Source organism: Bubalus kerabau, chromosome 17 (genome assembly GCF_029407905.1).
Source record: "Bubalus kerabau isolate K-KA32 ecotype Philippines breed swamp buffalo chromosome 17, PCC_UOA_SB_1v2, whole genome shotgun sequence".
Taxonomy (NCBI): Eukaryota; Metazoa; Chordata; class Mammalia; order Artiodactyla; family Bovidae; genus Bubalus; species Bubalus kerabau.
Genome location: NC_073640.1, coordinates 5,344,939 through 5,359,823, shown reverse-complemented (window position 1 = coordinate 5,359,823; position 14,885 = coordinate 5,344,939). Strand labels below are relative to the sequence as shown.

General features: G+C 52.9%; 1 protein-coding gene across 1 annotated transcript in view; it reads left to right on the top strand.

Moving 5' to 3' along the window:
* Window positions 1-13,928, top strand: part of FA2H (fatty acid 2-hydroxylase) — a 50,790-nt gene extending 36,862 nt beyond the window's left edge. Inside the window, exons 3-6 of the mRNA XM_055553519.1 lie at window positions 3,790-3,932; window positions 4,808-4,914; window positions 12,118-12,290; window positions 13,611-13,928. Coding sequence (XP_055409494.1) covers window positions 3,790-3,932; window positions 4,808-4,914; window positions 12,118-12,290; window positions 13,611-13,928 — 741 coding nt within the window. The remainder of the gene's footprint in view (window positions 1-3,789; window positions 3,933-4,807; window positions 4,915-12,117; window positions 12,291-13,610) is intronic.
* The last annotated feature ends 957 nt before the right edge of the window (window positions 13,929-14,885 follow it).

The window sequence follows — 14,885 nt, the reverse complement described above, 5'->3', positions numbered from 1 at the left end:
GCTGCTGCTCAGCCCTGTTTGACTCTCTGCGACCCCATGGACTGTAGTCCGCCAGGCTCCTCTGTCCCTGGCATTCTCCAGGCAGAAATACTGGAGTGGGTAGCCATGTCCTCCTCCAGGGGATCTTCCCATCCCAGAGATGGAGCCTGTGTCTCCTATGTCTCCTGCAGTGGCAGGCAGGTTCTTTACTGTAAGCACCACCTGGGAAGCCTCGGTGAGCAGGACTGGAAGAGAACTGGGAAGACACACTTGGGTCTCTTAGGAGAGTGTGTGGGGGACGCTGTGAGCTGGGGGCAGCAGGAAGGGAGGCTCTTGCTACAGGACCAACCAGCTCCAGCTCAAGAGCCACCTAACCCCTCTGGGCCTGAGAGTCCTCCTTCTCAAATTGGGGAGGAAGTCAGCCAAGCTGAATTTCTATGCTTAAGATGGAAGGGTTGCTTTCCTTCCCCTTTGGGCTGGAATCCCTGCTTTTTGCTCACCTAGATGTTTCTCCCTGGGTCTCAGGTGAATTAAGCTCACAAATCCCAAGCTGTTTTCTGCGCGCTTCACACAATAAAGGGAAAACAGGAAAAATTTGCCCAAACTGCTTCTTGGCTAAGAAAGAGGTCTACCTGTTCACAGTCTACCTGTGCCACAGCTAGAAACGTTCCTTGTCTAAGGTAGCTGAGTCTGAATTAAGTGTCATGTGTATGCAAAAGTGGAACACATAAAAACCAGAGATAGGCGGTAGCAACTAAGAAAAATACCAAAAAAAAGGCATCACTAAGATGAGCAGATAATCTAGAATATTTTTAATACTTGGTCAGTGCAAACAAGTCAAGAAGTGAAGAGCAGAGCAGGCAAATAGCAAGACAACCTGAAAGGTAAATGGACTGAATACTCCAGTTAGAGGGGGGACTTCCCTGGCGGTCCAGAGGTTAAGACTCCCCACTTACAATCCTAGGGGTGCGGGTTCCATCCCTGGTCAGGGCACTAAGATCCCACATGCTGTGCAGCAGGATCAAAAAAATTAAAGATAAGAATGCAGAGAGTGACTGGATGGAAAAGTCAGACTCGACTATACACTGTCTGCAAGGGACGCACTTCAAACGTGAGACGTTAGCAAGGTGGAAGTGAAAGGGTGGGCAAGGCAGGCCATGCAGACACTAAGCATGAGGAAGCTTCTACGAGAATCAGACGGAATGGGCTCAGGACAAGAAGTCCTACCAGAGCCTGTATTTCCCAGTGATAAAGGGGCCAATTCATCACAGTGTCTTTACTGAGCGGTCTCTGGCAAGTTCCTCTGCTCCCATTTCCCCATCTGCGTGCCAGCAGCAACGCCGTGCCTGCCGCGTGAGGGGTCCGGCGGGGGTTGGAGGGCTGAGCTCCCGGGAAGGGTCTAGAGCCACGCTCGGCACGCAACCAGGGCTCTGTGATGCTCTGGCCTCGGTGCTGGCACAGCAGGGACAAAGCCCCATGCGCTTGCTGTGCTCCTGACCGAGCTACTCTGAGGTGGGCTTCTGTGGTTTGTTGCAAGGTAAGATGTAAACACAGGCCACTAGCTGGTTCCTCCAGTTCTTTGCTGGTATGTGTAAGGGAGACACAGAGAGAATGTGTGTGTGTGTGAGACGAGAGGCCGAGGAATGGCAGGAATGAGTCAGTCGGCGCCCAGTGATCTGTTTGCTAGACCCAAGGCAAGGAGGAGTGAGGACGGGGGCCAGGAGGAGTGTCACGGTCGGGCAGGGCTTGGACGGTCGCCGGGTGTAGCTGGTGCTGTGTGGGATGGCTCTGGGCTGCCCTGGGTCATCTTCCAGCCTGTGAGGCATGAAGGCTGTCAGCACCTGGGACCTGCCAGGCTCATGTGGCCAGAACCACGGCATCTTTGGGCCTTTCCCCCTGGGCTCAGGCACAGAGAGAATGCTTGGGGACCTTCCCCACTTGCCCCAAGACCCTCCGCTCCCTGCTCCAAGGCTGTCATGGCAGGGCGGGGACCCTTGCTGGGCCCGGGCCAGCTGTGGCACGGAGGCCTGTGCAAGGAGCAGGTTCCAGCTGGGGCTGTGGGAAGGTGGGCTTGTGGACTATAATCGATGCTTCCTCCCTGGCTTCCGTGGTCATCCTCCACATGTATCCACATCTGTTCTCTCCACTCCTTTCCGGACACCACCTCCCTTCTCACTCGTGGTGGCAGCCTGACCCCCTGCACTGGAGGTTCATTGAACCCCCTGAGCACCAGACACAGGGTGCATGGACCCCTGTCTCCTATCACGCGTGGGGGTCCAGGCACACCTGGCTTCACAGACACGAGAGGCGAGAGGCTCTGAGAGGTAGACGCTTGCCCAGGATCCCACGGCTCATAAACCGCAGGGTTGGGCTTTGAAGGGGGTCGCCTGACTCCAAGGTCTTTTTTTTTTTTCTTTTTTTTACTGATTTTGGTCTAGATTAATCTTCACTACACTGACTCATCAGAAATCTTCAAGGGCTGCTCATTGCCCAGAGCTGTGGCCTCCATACTTTTTTGATCTTGTGTCCATATAAGTAAAACATTTTGAGCATATTCTTCATTATATGTCCATTTTAATTATCCACAAATTATTTGCATGAACTTACGTATTCTTGTATTACGTACATTAGAAAGCATTCAAATATGGTCTATATATGAGAAAAATATATCAAGAGCAGTCTCTAGTATTTCCTCCCCACCTCTGGGAATCAGCCTGTGTTACCTCTGCAGTACACACCCATCCTCACCTTGGGGACAGCTGGCCTGGAGGATGAAGTGGCGGCCTCTGGGCCTGATGCTGGGTGTCTGTCATCTAAAGCCCTCAGCAGATTTCTTTCTGCGCCCATGCTCCCTCCCCATTTCCATTTCCCTGTCCCTCTTGCTAAGTCTTCCATATTGTATGAACCCAAACCCAAACCCCAGTTTCTGTGCAAAGCCCTCCTCTCCCACCCTAGACTCAGACATTTGTACCAATCATTCGCCTCCGAACCTCAGCCTGCCTGCATCACCATTAAATTATCCTGCCTGGCTTGTCTCACCTTGCTGAGTACTTTATGCAAGTAGCACTATTATTACTTCCATTTGGTAGCTAGGGAAACTGAGGCTCAGAGAAGTCAAGTCATTTCCTCAGAGTCACACAGGAAGTGACAGCGCCCGCCTCTGGAGCCTGAGCTCTGCTTCGGCACTAAGCTATGTAAAGCAAAGATGGTCTTTTACATTGTTGTTTATTTTCCCCAGCAACCAGCATGTGTATCAAGCAAAGTGCTGAATGAATGATTGTTTGAATGGATGAATGAATGAATTGCATAGGCCACCACTAAGAAGAAAGACCTTGGTGGAGGAGAAAGGGCCTACTTGATTCCTCCTACAGAATGTATTGATTCCTGTACTTGAAGAATCCTGGTTAAGACTTCAAGCTTCAGGCATGCAGTGCTGAATCTGGGCACTCAGATGTCATCAACAGAATTTGGTGTCTCCAGTTCCTGGCTTGACCATCCTCTGTGTTGACTGAGTCCTCAGACAGGCTCCCCTGGCAACTCCAGGGTCATGCCCCACAAACCTAGCCATCCCAGCGAGAGGAAAGGGTGTATGATGGCTCCCTGCACCAGCTTAGGCCATGGGCCTGTCCTGGATCCCATTTCTGTGGCCTAAGGGTTAGGATGAACGGTTAGTTCCTGATCTCTGCAGTAGGGAGGGTGGGTTGCTCCATACAGAAAATGGGAGTCGAGGTGGAGCTGGGGATGGGTGCCGTAACCAGGGAAACAAAGAGGTGTGAATCTCAAGTGTTCGCTTGGCTTTGTCTCTTGAAGGACCTGGTGGACTGGCAGAAGCCCCTCCTGTGGCAGGTCGGCCACTTGGGAGAGAAGTACGATGAGTGGGTCCACCAGCCAGTGTCCAGGCCCATCCGCCTCTTCCACTCAGATTTTGTCGAGGCCCTCACCAAGACTGTCTGGTGAGTCCTGCTCTGGGGTCATGGTGGGCTGTCCCTTCTCCTGATGGTGCCAGGCAGATGCAAAGGGGAAGGGTCCCTCCCTGGAGCCCAGAGTGGTACTGCAAGCTCTTGGCGACAGTGGAACATGCCATGGGCATAATCTATTCCTGTACATGGTTTTTTCCACCAAGTGGCAACCCAACATGTAGCCAGAAGCTGCTTTCAATGTCCCTCCTGTTCTGTTCCAGACTCCTATGAGGCGTTTTTAGCCTCTGCTGCCCGAGAAGGCAATGGCACCCCACTCCAGTACTCTTGCCTGGAAAATCCCATGGATGGAGGAGCCTGGTAGGCTGTAGTTCATGGGGTCACAAAGAGTCAAACACGACTGAGCAACTTCGCTTTCACTTTTCACTTTCATGCATTGGAGAAGGAAATGGCAACCCACTCCAGTGTTCTTGCCTGGAGAATCCCAGGGATGGCAGAGCCTGGTGGGCTGCCATCTATGGGGTCGGACAGAGTCGGACACAACTGAAGTGACTTAGCAGCAGCAGCAGCAGCAGCCCTTGGGGGGCTATTTTGCCTGCAATTACCTCCTCTGCCATGAGAGGTCAGCACCTATACAACTGCACTGTCAGTAGCCACAGGGATTCTTTTTGTTTTCCGTTCCAGTAACTCAGAGACTGAGGGAGATAGACTCACAGCTGCTCTCTTCTTTCCTCCTCCTGCCCCCCCACGCCCGCAGCAGTGTCCCTTTGACAGCAGGTCTCCATGTGCTCTCTGCACCTGCTTTAGTTCCTTCTCGTCCCCCCTCTAGTGGAGAGGTATGTCTCTCGGGAAGCTGGGCCGTCTCAAGCTGCTGTGCATGTATCTCTCTCACCCTGATGGTCTTCCTGCAGGTACAGCGTCCCCATCGTCTGGATCCCCCTGGTCCTGTACTGCAGTTGGTCCTACTACGGCGCCTTTGCCCAGGGCAACGTCCAGCTCTTGGCGCCCTTCGCCACAGGTGATGTCTGGTCTTCCTGCTGTGCAGCTCCCGTGGCTCCTGGGGGCGGGGACCTTGGTGCTCTCCCTGCTCCTGAGTTTCTGAGACCTTAGAACCCTGAACCAGATCACAAGCATTTTAAAATGAGGTCTATCTGTAGAAATACTCTTCCGAAAGAAAGGTCAGACTTCCCCACCCTCCAAAAGAGGAGTTAAAAAAAAAAAGAAATAGCCACACATTAAATTAAATCATCTCATCAGGTGGTATAGCAATAAAGAAGGGGATTTCCATTGAGTCAAAGAATAGAAAAAGTATGACCTAGTGTTGTTTGTCAGGAAACTAAATGATGTCATTTCACCAGGTAGGACAGCAGAGCTGAACTCAGAATGGTTCACGAACAAAACAGAGATTAGAACCTGGAGGAGAAAGATTGGAAACAAAGATCAGATCCTAGGCATCATAGAGTGTTCCCCGGGCAAAGGGCCATCAGCAGAAGCCTGACTCGGAGTAAACCCAGTAACCTCTGCTGAGCACTCATCGCATGCCTGGGACTTGCCAGGGACCGTCTCATTTAACCCTCCCAACAGCCCGCAAGCAAGGGACTTATCATTACACCTTTTTAGAGATAAAGAAATGGAACCTTAAGAAGTTACACAAGCAGGTTAGGTTCACGTGGCTAGGATGTAGCTGCCAGGTGTCACCCAGGCAGGCAGGGGACAGAGAGAAGAGCCTGTGAGGCTGAGTCTCAGGGCAGCACGGTGTGGGCATGGCCTCTGCTGTCAGCCTGCCTCACCAGTTCATCACCTACCTCAGGCCTCCAGGTCCGGACCACCTGCCCAGGTAACCTGCACATCCTGGCAGAGTCCGCCTTGGGAAAATGCTCGCCCATGGTGAGTGGCTCAGACAGAAGCCAGGAGGGGGGGACAGGTGGAAGAGGTACCTCTCCTGATCACACGTCACATTCCTGACTATGAACCTCTGAACCCCTGTGTGCGCCAAATGCAAGCTCCTTCTCTCCACACTCCAGGGCTCTCTCCTGCCCACCTCCTCCAGGAGGACAAGTTGAGGGCTGAATGGTCTAGATGAGAGGGGCCACAGCCACAGTGCGGGGAGCCCCAGTTTTCCCACCTGGTCCAGGATGGGGTGGGGCTGAGCCAACTGTAGGAAGTCCCCCAGAGCTAAGGCTTCTCCGAGACACCAAGGGTTAAGGTGTGCACCCCTCAAGCCAAGGTTACCCACTTCTGCCCACGCTGAATAGCTCAGGCACAGCACAGGGCTTGTTGCTCAGACGGCCTGCTCACTGAATCGCCCACTGTTTCTGCCCAGTGCTCCCCGAACAATCGCCAACAGTGGCGGGGCCGACAGGGCTGGGGCCGGAGGGAGAAGGAAACGCCGGAGCTTTGGCCCAGGTCCCTCTGCAGGAGTCCTCCGGAGATGCCACTCGGTACCAGCTCCGGCCTGATGGGCCGACAGGGGTGGTGCTGGGGTGAGGGGGCGGGCAGAGCCTTGACCTATAGGAGGCAACTCTGGTGCGAGGCCGGGAGGGTGATTTGACAGCGCTGCGGAGGGCTGAAATGTGCCAATAAAGGTCCAGTGTAGGGTTAGTGGGCCTGTGACCAGGATGCCAGCAATGGTGGCGAGAGAGCCGCACACGCCTCCCTCACCCCCAGCTTGCCAGGCAAGGCCCAGGCCCAGGCAGGGAAAACAGAGCCACGAAGTGAGGCGAGTGGAGACTCGGCAGGGTCCCAGCACAGCTCCTGGACAAGAGATAGGCTGCAGGAAATGCAGGAACTCAGGGTGCCAAGGAACAGTGGGAGCTGCACGCAGGCAGCAGTTCAAGGCTGAAACTCGCAGCTGCATGTGTGTGAAAATGCTTTGGAAAGCAGAGAGGGTCTTCACCTCCCAGCCGGCCCCCAGCACGGTTCCTGGAGGTGCGTTAGAGTGGGTGCCGAGGAACATCCTAGGCAGGGATTGTGGTGGGAGCCCCAGCAAAGGTCAGGACCACAGCCTGGGGCCAGGGAATGCTTTTGTATGTCCAGTCCTTTCCCTGCTGAGAAGTGAGCTACGCAGCAAGAAAGGACTCTTGCACTTTAGGAGGGAAACTCCTCCCCCAACCAGGGACCCTCCAGAGCCCTGCAAGAACCGAGAAAATGCCGCCCGGGGAGGACTGTGGCTGGACGTCTTTGACAGATAACATTTAAAGATCATAGCAGCAACCTGTAACATATGAAGAGTGTTATTTATTATGATGTGTTCATACACAGTATATTATTCTTACATGTAAGTGAAGTGAAATTGAAGGCGCTCAGTCATGTCTGACTCTTTACGACCCCATGGACTGTAGCCCACCAGGCTCCTCCGAGATACATACTTATCACACAGCCAGGTATTATATCCCCTGTGTTCTAGCAACAGCCCTTCACAGGTGGTAGGATATTTTACTGTTGAGAAAGCACGTAGATAGTACAGGGCAGAGACCTGAACCCTGCCCTTCAGCAGGGTGTCCCAAAGGACCCTGGAGGTGGCCAGCCGTCCCTCAGAGGGGGGACCTGGTCAGCCAGAGCCGCCCAGCCAAGGCAGCGCTGATAGGCAAGTGTCAGGCCCGGGTGCGGACACCGCAGGCCCTGCTGATGAGAGACATCAGAGCAGCTTACCACCTGATTTGAGAGAGACGGGTCCTTGGGGGGTTGAATCTTGGCTGTGTTACGTGTTAGTTTCCAGGTGAGGCATGAAAAATCCTTTCTTAGTTTAGAGACTCATTTGGAACCGTTTGTCATAGCGGCCCGGAATCTGGTCCAGAGAGCTGGAAAGTCACCTCTCCTCCCCACCACCTTCCTGGGCTCTCTCCTTCTGCAGTGATTCCCTGTGGCCATTCACACTGGGCACAGCCCTTCAGATCTGCTTCCTTAAACAGAACCAGAGGCTGCCTTTGGAACAGCACAGGTCAAATCTTATCCATGTCCAGCCCTCTAGAGAGGCATGGGTTGGCCCATGAGTCTCCCACAAGTGTCTGAGCATCTGCTGTGTTAAGGGCACAGGAGACAGAACAGAACACCCTCTCTGCCCATGAAGTACCCTCTCTGTTCATAACCCGGTGGGGGCGAAAGAGTGAAACAGAAAGGATGATGTGGAAGGCCTCGCTCAAACCCCACCCAGGTCAGGGCAAAGGGCATCTGCAGCAGTTTCTTACCAGAGGAAGGGAGGGAGGGGATCCCAGTGAAGGAAAGATGTGTGGGGAGGGGACTATGGGGAGGGGAGGGGAGCTTGGGGCCCCCAGGGGTCCCACGTGGTTCAGTGGACCCCAGACGGGGTGGCGGGGAGATGAGGCAGGGATGTGCTGGACAGGGCTGGTCTCAAGGGACCCTGAGTGCCAGGCTGGGGGGCTGGACTTTACTTGAGGAGAAAGAGGTACCAGAAGAGGGTTTTAGCAGCATGTAGGGGCAGAGAGTTGGAGCAAGAAGCTGCTGTGGGGTGCTGATAAGGTCATGGGGGAGTCAGAGCGGTGAACTGACCCAAGAGATGTTTTTTAACTGAGATGAGATACATACAGAATTCACCATTTTGAAGTGAACAATTCAATCCACCACTCTGTCTAGTTCCAAAAGTTTTCGTCACCCCAGAAGGAACCCCATCCCCCTGAGCAGCTGCTCCCCATTCCCCCTCCTCCAGCCCCGACAGCCAGCGACCTGCTTCTGTGTACACTTGCCTTTTCAGGACGTGCCATGTAAATGGACTCCTCCGTACGTGGTCTTTTGTGTCTGGCTTTTTTTTTAATTTTATCTATCAAAAGATATTAAGGAGAGGAAGCTGACAGAGCCTGGTGACACAGGCTGGACGTGGGAGAGAGGAATAAGTCAAGGCTTTGGTAATATGTGGAGTCATTAACCTCCCCCTGGGCTGCGGTTGGGTGGGAAGGAAGAAGAGGATGATTAGCTTCATTTGGAAGCTGCTGACCTTGCAGGTGGGGCTGTGCACAGCTGCGTGGAGATGGCCAGTAGCAAGTGGCTATCCAGGGCTGGGCTGGAGACACAGATCTGGAGGTTGTCAACAGGTGGGTGTGACTGACGTCCTAGATCAAACAGGGGCATTTGAGAGCGGAGGGTCAAGGTTTTGACCCTGGAGACAGAGGCAGTTTCCACAGTGGAGCCTGACAGAGGGCCCCTAGAAAGAGGCGAGGGCATTCCCTGGAGGCCCGGTGACTGGGACTCTGCACTCTCACTGCCGAAGCCCCGGTTCAATCCCTAGTTGAGGAACTAAAAATCCCACAAGCCCCATGGCAGAAAAAAAAGGAAAGAAAGAAAAGGAAAAGGGGAAAAAATGTGGAAAGAGAAGAGCCAAGTGTTCCAGCAGGCAGGGAGTGGAGCTCTGTGCTCAGGTCGTGTTGGTCCCAGTGCTCTGCGAATCTGAAAAGTTGGGGATCTGCCCCAGAAAGACGCACACAGGTGCACTGTTTGGAATACCATGTCAACAGGTTCACTCTGAAATCCAACCAAGGACTCTCTGGGTGTTCCTAAACCTCAGGCTGGGAACTTCTGTGGTTACAGATTCAAAAACAGAGTGGTCACCAGCATCATATGCCACAGCCGATTTTAGAGATGAATTGAAAAAATTACTTCGATCTGCCAAGAAATACATCACAAATGGCTTTCATGGTTCTTTGAAAAAGGCAGACTTTAGGCTTGAGCGAATGGAAAGAGGTGAAGTAGACTTAAGTCTAACTGACCTTTTCAGGGGGTTTGGCTATGAAGGGACTGCACCTATAATGAGAAAGTCTTAAATATGAGCAGAAGAGCAGTGGAGGAGAAGCTGAAGATGCCCAGAGGAGATGGATGAAGGGGTGGTGGGGGGCAGACTGAGGGTGAGCTGGTCAGTGATGTAATAAGTTGTCTGTACTTCCACACCCTCAGTGACAAGGGCAATGCCAGCACTTCCTTCGTCAAGTTGGAGTGAGACGAACGTAAAGTGTAAAGCGCTTGAGTGGCGCCTGGCGTGTAGGGCAGCATTTGCTGCTGCTGCTGCTGCTATTATTGCCAACCACCATCCAGCGCCCGGGCACCCGAGTGCACGCTTCTTCTCGGAGGAGCACGAAGTTACAGGGTTGAAGCACAATCAGGGCTGGTTGAAGGTGGATGCTTTTGAAGGAGCCATTCTCCCCCTTCCTCTCTTCTACCCCAAGGAGTCTTTTTCCTGTGAAGTAGGAAGCTGGATGGAAGGGAAAGGGGGTGTTTGAGGGCAGTGAGGAGGAAGCTGGACCTGCAGACATGAGAGGATCTCCAGGCAGTGTTTGAGGCCTAGCTGAGGTTGAAGGCACCGGACTCATGGCTACACATGGCTCCTCCTCCATCTTCAGTGGCTTGGGTCTTGGGTGAGAGACAGACTTTTGTGCTCATCCAGGCTTGGGAGGTCATGGGGGCAGCTGAGGTCAAGGTTAGCTTTAGAAAATAGTTTAGTGGTGCCCCCAAAGTTAAACATAGTTGCAATAAGGTCCCAGAAATTCTACTCCCAGGTGTATACCCAAGATAACTAAAAACACGACTGTTCATAGCAGCATTATTCAGAATAGCCAAAAAAAAAAAGAAACATCCCAGCTGTCCATCAGCTGGTGAGTGGATAAACAATTATGGTGCATCCATATTAACAAGGAATGAAGTTCTAATACATGCTACAAAATGAATGAACCTTAAAAATATTGTAAACAAAAGAAGCCAGTCACAAAAGACCACATATTGTATGATTCCATTGGTATGACGGGTCCAGAATCAGAAAATACGATACAAAGTAAATTAGAGGTTTCCTGGCTCTGGGAAATGACAAAGGTTGGAATGACTGTTAACAGGTAAAGGGTTTCTGTCTGGATGATGAAAAGGCTCTAAAATTGTGGTGATGGATGTGCAACTGTAGATATACCAAATATCACTGAACTGTACACTTTAAATGGGTGAATTGTAAGATATGTGAGTTATATTTAAATAAAGCTGCCACATTTTTAAAGAGAAAGTATAACCAAAGCAGTGGCTAGTGGAGAAAAGAAGTCAAACTCAGAGGGTGACGGTAGACCTGAAGAAACAGTGAGAGCTGAAGTCCCTGTGAAGTTAGAGAATCAGTGAAGTGGAGAAAAGGAACAAAGGCCGTGAGGACTGCAGGCTGTCCTCCAGGAGCTGGGCACGGGGGCCTCACTTGATAATGATGACATCACTCTGGTCTTCTGGTCTCCAGGCTAAATCATCTTCCGTTTTTTCACATTTCCCTCATATGCTGTGGTTTCAGATGTTCTCAATGAACCTTTCTCTCCTTGGGTTTTCCTGACCCTCTTGGCCCCCCGGTCCCATCTTCCCTTGGAAGATGGTTGTTAACATCTTCCATCAACAGCCCCCGGATCTGCTGGCTGCATCAGGATCACCCTGCCCTCTCCTCCATGCCACTGAGGCAAGGTCACTCTTTTCTGGTGTCAGTCCATTTGGGCTGCTGTAACAAAATAGCATAGACTAGGTGGCTTGTAAACAACAAATTGATTGCTTATGATTCTAGAGGCTGGAAGTCTGAGGTCCGGGTGCCAGCATAGTCAGGCGAGAGCCCTCTTCTAGGTCAAAGACTCCTTGAATACTTGTATGTCAAAAAGGGGAGGATTCTCTCGAGCCTCTTTTATGAGGGAATTAGTCCTGTTCACCTAATGACCTGAGCACCTCTCATCACCTTGGAGGTTAGGTTTCGGCATGTGAATTTGAGAGAACACATGAAGACCATAGCACCAGGCAGAGGTCCAGCACTGGCCGTGGCTGTTCCTCTTACGGTCCCTTTAAGGAAGATCTCAGGTCTCTAGTCATATCTTACCGTGATACCAAAGTCAGACAAAAATACCACAAGAAAGAAAATTCCAGAGCAGTTATCACTCATGGATCAAGATGCAGCAGTCGTCAACAGAATACTAGAAAGACTGAATCCTAGAACATATTAAAGCATTATGCACGATGACAAAATGGGATTTATTCCTGGAATGCAAGGGTGGTTCAATACCTGAAATCAATGGGATCCACCACATTAGTCGTCCTCTGACAGGACTCGTCCTAAATAAGCCCACACACATCCTCACAGTCTCCTTCCTGTTTTGACTGTCGGGCCCCAGCAGTGGGGTCGGGCTCTGCAGCTGTGGGCAGCCCCCAAGGTGACAGGGCTGGGCCTCAGGGGCCTCCAGCCCCTGACCTCCCTCTCTCCGGCCTGATGCAGAGTACTCAGTGGCCATGCCCGAGTCGGCGTTCCCGGGCCTCTTCCTGGTGGGGCTGTTCCTCTGGAGCCTCCTGGAGTACCTCATCCATCGCTTCCTGTTCCACATGAAGCCGCCCAGCGACAGCGCTTACCTTATCATGCTGCACTTCGCCATGCACGGCCAGCACCACAAGGTGAGCGGCACAGTGCCCCCCCAGGCCATGCTGCTGACGCCCGCCCTCAGGAGCTCCCATCTCGGTGGGGGTTGGGTTGAGGGCGAGGAGAAGTCAAGGGCATGTGATCGGGTCCAAGCCTGAACCGGCTGTGGACAGAGTGAGCATGCATGTCCAATGCTAATCCTCACAACAGCTCATTCATTTGCTCGTTCAACAAACGCTCACTGAGCACTCCCTATGTGCCATGTGCTTTTCTGGACACTATCGATCAAAACAGGCCAGAATCACTGACCTTGTGGAGCTTCCTTCTGAAGCGGGTGCTGCCGTTCTCCCCATTCCACAGAGTGGCAGACTGAGGCTTGGGGAAATAAAGGAACTAAGCCATTCACCCAAGGTCACCCTAGCACGTCGTCCCCTGTGGACGTCAGAGTCTATGCTGCCGGTCATCCACCCACCCTGGGGCTCCTTCAGGGGCACACACGAGGGTTCCGGCAGTCAGGATTGGAAGCCAGGTCCATCCAGAGGATGTCCCTGCCCCACGCTGTTCCCGTCCTGGTGCAGGGTGCCCACCCTCCCCTTGCCCTCTTTCCCCTATGACCAGGAGCTGGGGTTCCAGCACGGAGCCCCGCAGGTCCTGTTGTTGCTCCAGCCAGCGGGGAGCGGGGCCCACGTCAGTGTAGCGTTCTGTCTCGGTCACCTGATCGCTCGCTGTCTCCTCTTTCAGTCCAGAGAGGGTCTCGGGATACTTGCAGAGTCTCTAAAATTTTACCTCTGCCAGGCCCTTGGCTTGTGAAGCCCCAGGACCAAAGTCTAGGCTGTTTTGTGGTCTGGTTCAATGTGACAGCACCCACTTGGAGCAAAGAAGGCCACCTGCAGGGGAGACCTGCCTGTTAGCAGCTCCGGGGTCACCCAGCATGTGTGCCTTCATTGCCCTCAGGCCTCGAGCTCGGTGCCCTGCATGGTGCTCGGGGTGGGGGTGGGGGCTCCTCTCCACACCTAGCAAGTTCCAGAGCCAGAGTGGCCTCTTGAGCGCAGAGCGGAGCATGTCAGGCAAGCTGCTCCTACCTGTGAGCATCTTGCCCACACCACCCCACCCCCACGTTCCTGGAGCTTTCCAGCTCCTGTCCTGGCTTACTGGGGCCGGACAGGCTCTCCAGGGCTTCAGGTTTGGTGGCCTGCCCTCCCCAAGCCGCCGACGGGGCCTGCGCCCTCCCTGGCCCGTCTGGGCCGCTCCAGCCCCTCTCCCGAAGGAGCGTCGCCGGCCAGCGTGTGGTGTGTGACCGTAGGCAGGCCCCGGGGCCCCGGGCTGTGTCCTGACGCGTGAGCCTCTGTCCGCAGGCGCCCTTCGACACCTCCCGCCTGGTCTTCCCGCCCGTGCCGGCCTCCCTGGCGATAGCCTTCTTCTACCTGGTGCTACGGCTCATCCTGTCCGCGGCCGTGGCGGGCACCGTGTTTGCGGGGAGCCTTCTGGGCTATGTCATCTACGACCTGACCCACTACTACCTGCACTTCGGCTCCCCTCACAAGGGCTCCTACCTGTACCACCTGAAGGCCCACCATGTCAAGCACCACTTTGCACACCATCGGTCGGGTGAGGACCCACCGCGCCACCCCCTTCCCCCAGCTGCTCATTTCCCGTTCGACAGCCTCCGCTGAGCTTCCAGCCGGGGCCAGCCTGGGTTCTGGGGTTCACAGTCAGAAAGGCAAGCCGGGGACGTCCATCCTAGGCCCTGGAGCAGGGGGCTGTACAGAGACAGAAAAACCAGGAAACCAATAAAGAGCAAAGATCATTCCAGAGCAGGGATAAGTGCCAGCAAGAAAAGAAAGCCAGGTGACCGTCAGGAAACCGTGTCAGTGGGAGGGGGTCCCACACTCGTGAATAGAACGCAGTGTGAGTTATAGATGGGATTTTACATTTTTGAGGAGCCACGTTAACAAGTAAAACTAAACCAATGAAGTTAATGTAAATAATACACTTTATCAGGCCAAATATAACCGAAATATTATCATTTTAGCATGTGATCAAACACTGTTGGGAATGCCCTGGGGGTCCAGTGGTCAGGACTCAGTAATCTCACTGCTGTGGGCCAAGGTTCCGTCCCTGGCTGGGGAACTGGGATCCCACAAGCCGTGCAGCATGGCTAAAAAGATTTTTAATGAGAGATTTTACATTCTGTCCTTCTGTTAAGTCTTTGATATCTGGTGTGTATCTTGCACTTTACAAGCTCATCTCCATTAAAGGGCTAAATCTCCATTAGAAATACTTCATCCATGTTTAGAATTTATAAAATTGACAGTCAAAAAAGTAGATTCACATATATGAACTGCTCCAAATGTGCCTATAGGTTTTCCAATAACTGAAGCAAGGTTAGGTTTTTACACTGGAATGGAAGTTAATTATTAATAAAATTAAATAAAATTACGAATTCAGTTCCTCTGTAGCCCGGGGCCACATTTCCAATGCTCAGGAGTCACATGGGTTAGTGGCTGCCCTACTGGAGAGCAGAATGCTAGCTGAAGTGGTCTAGGAAGGCGTCACTACACAGACACCATTAGAGCTGAGACCTAAATTAGGAGAAGCCAGCATCTGACGCCTCGAGAAAGAGCATCCCA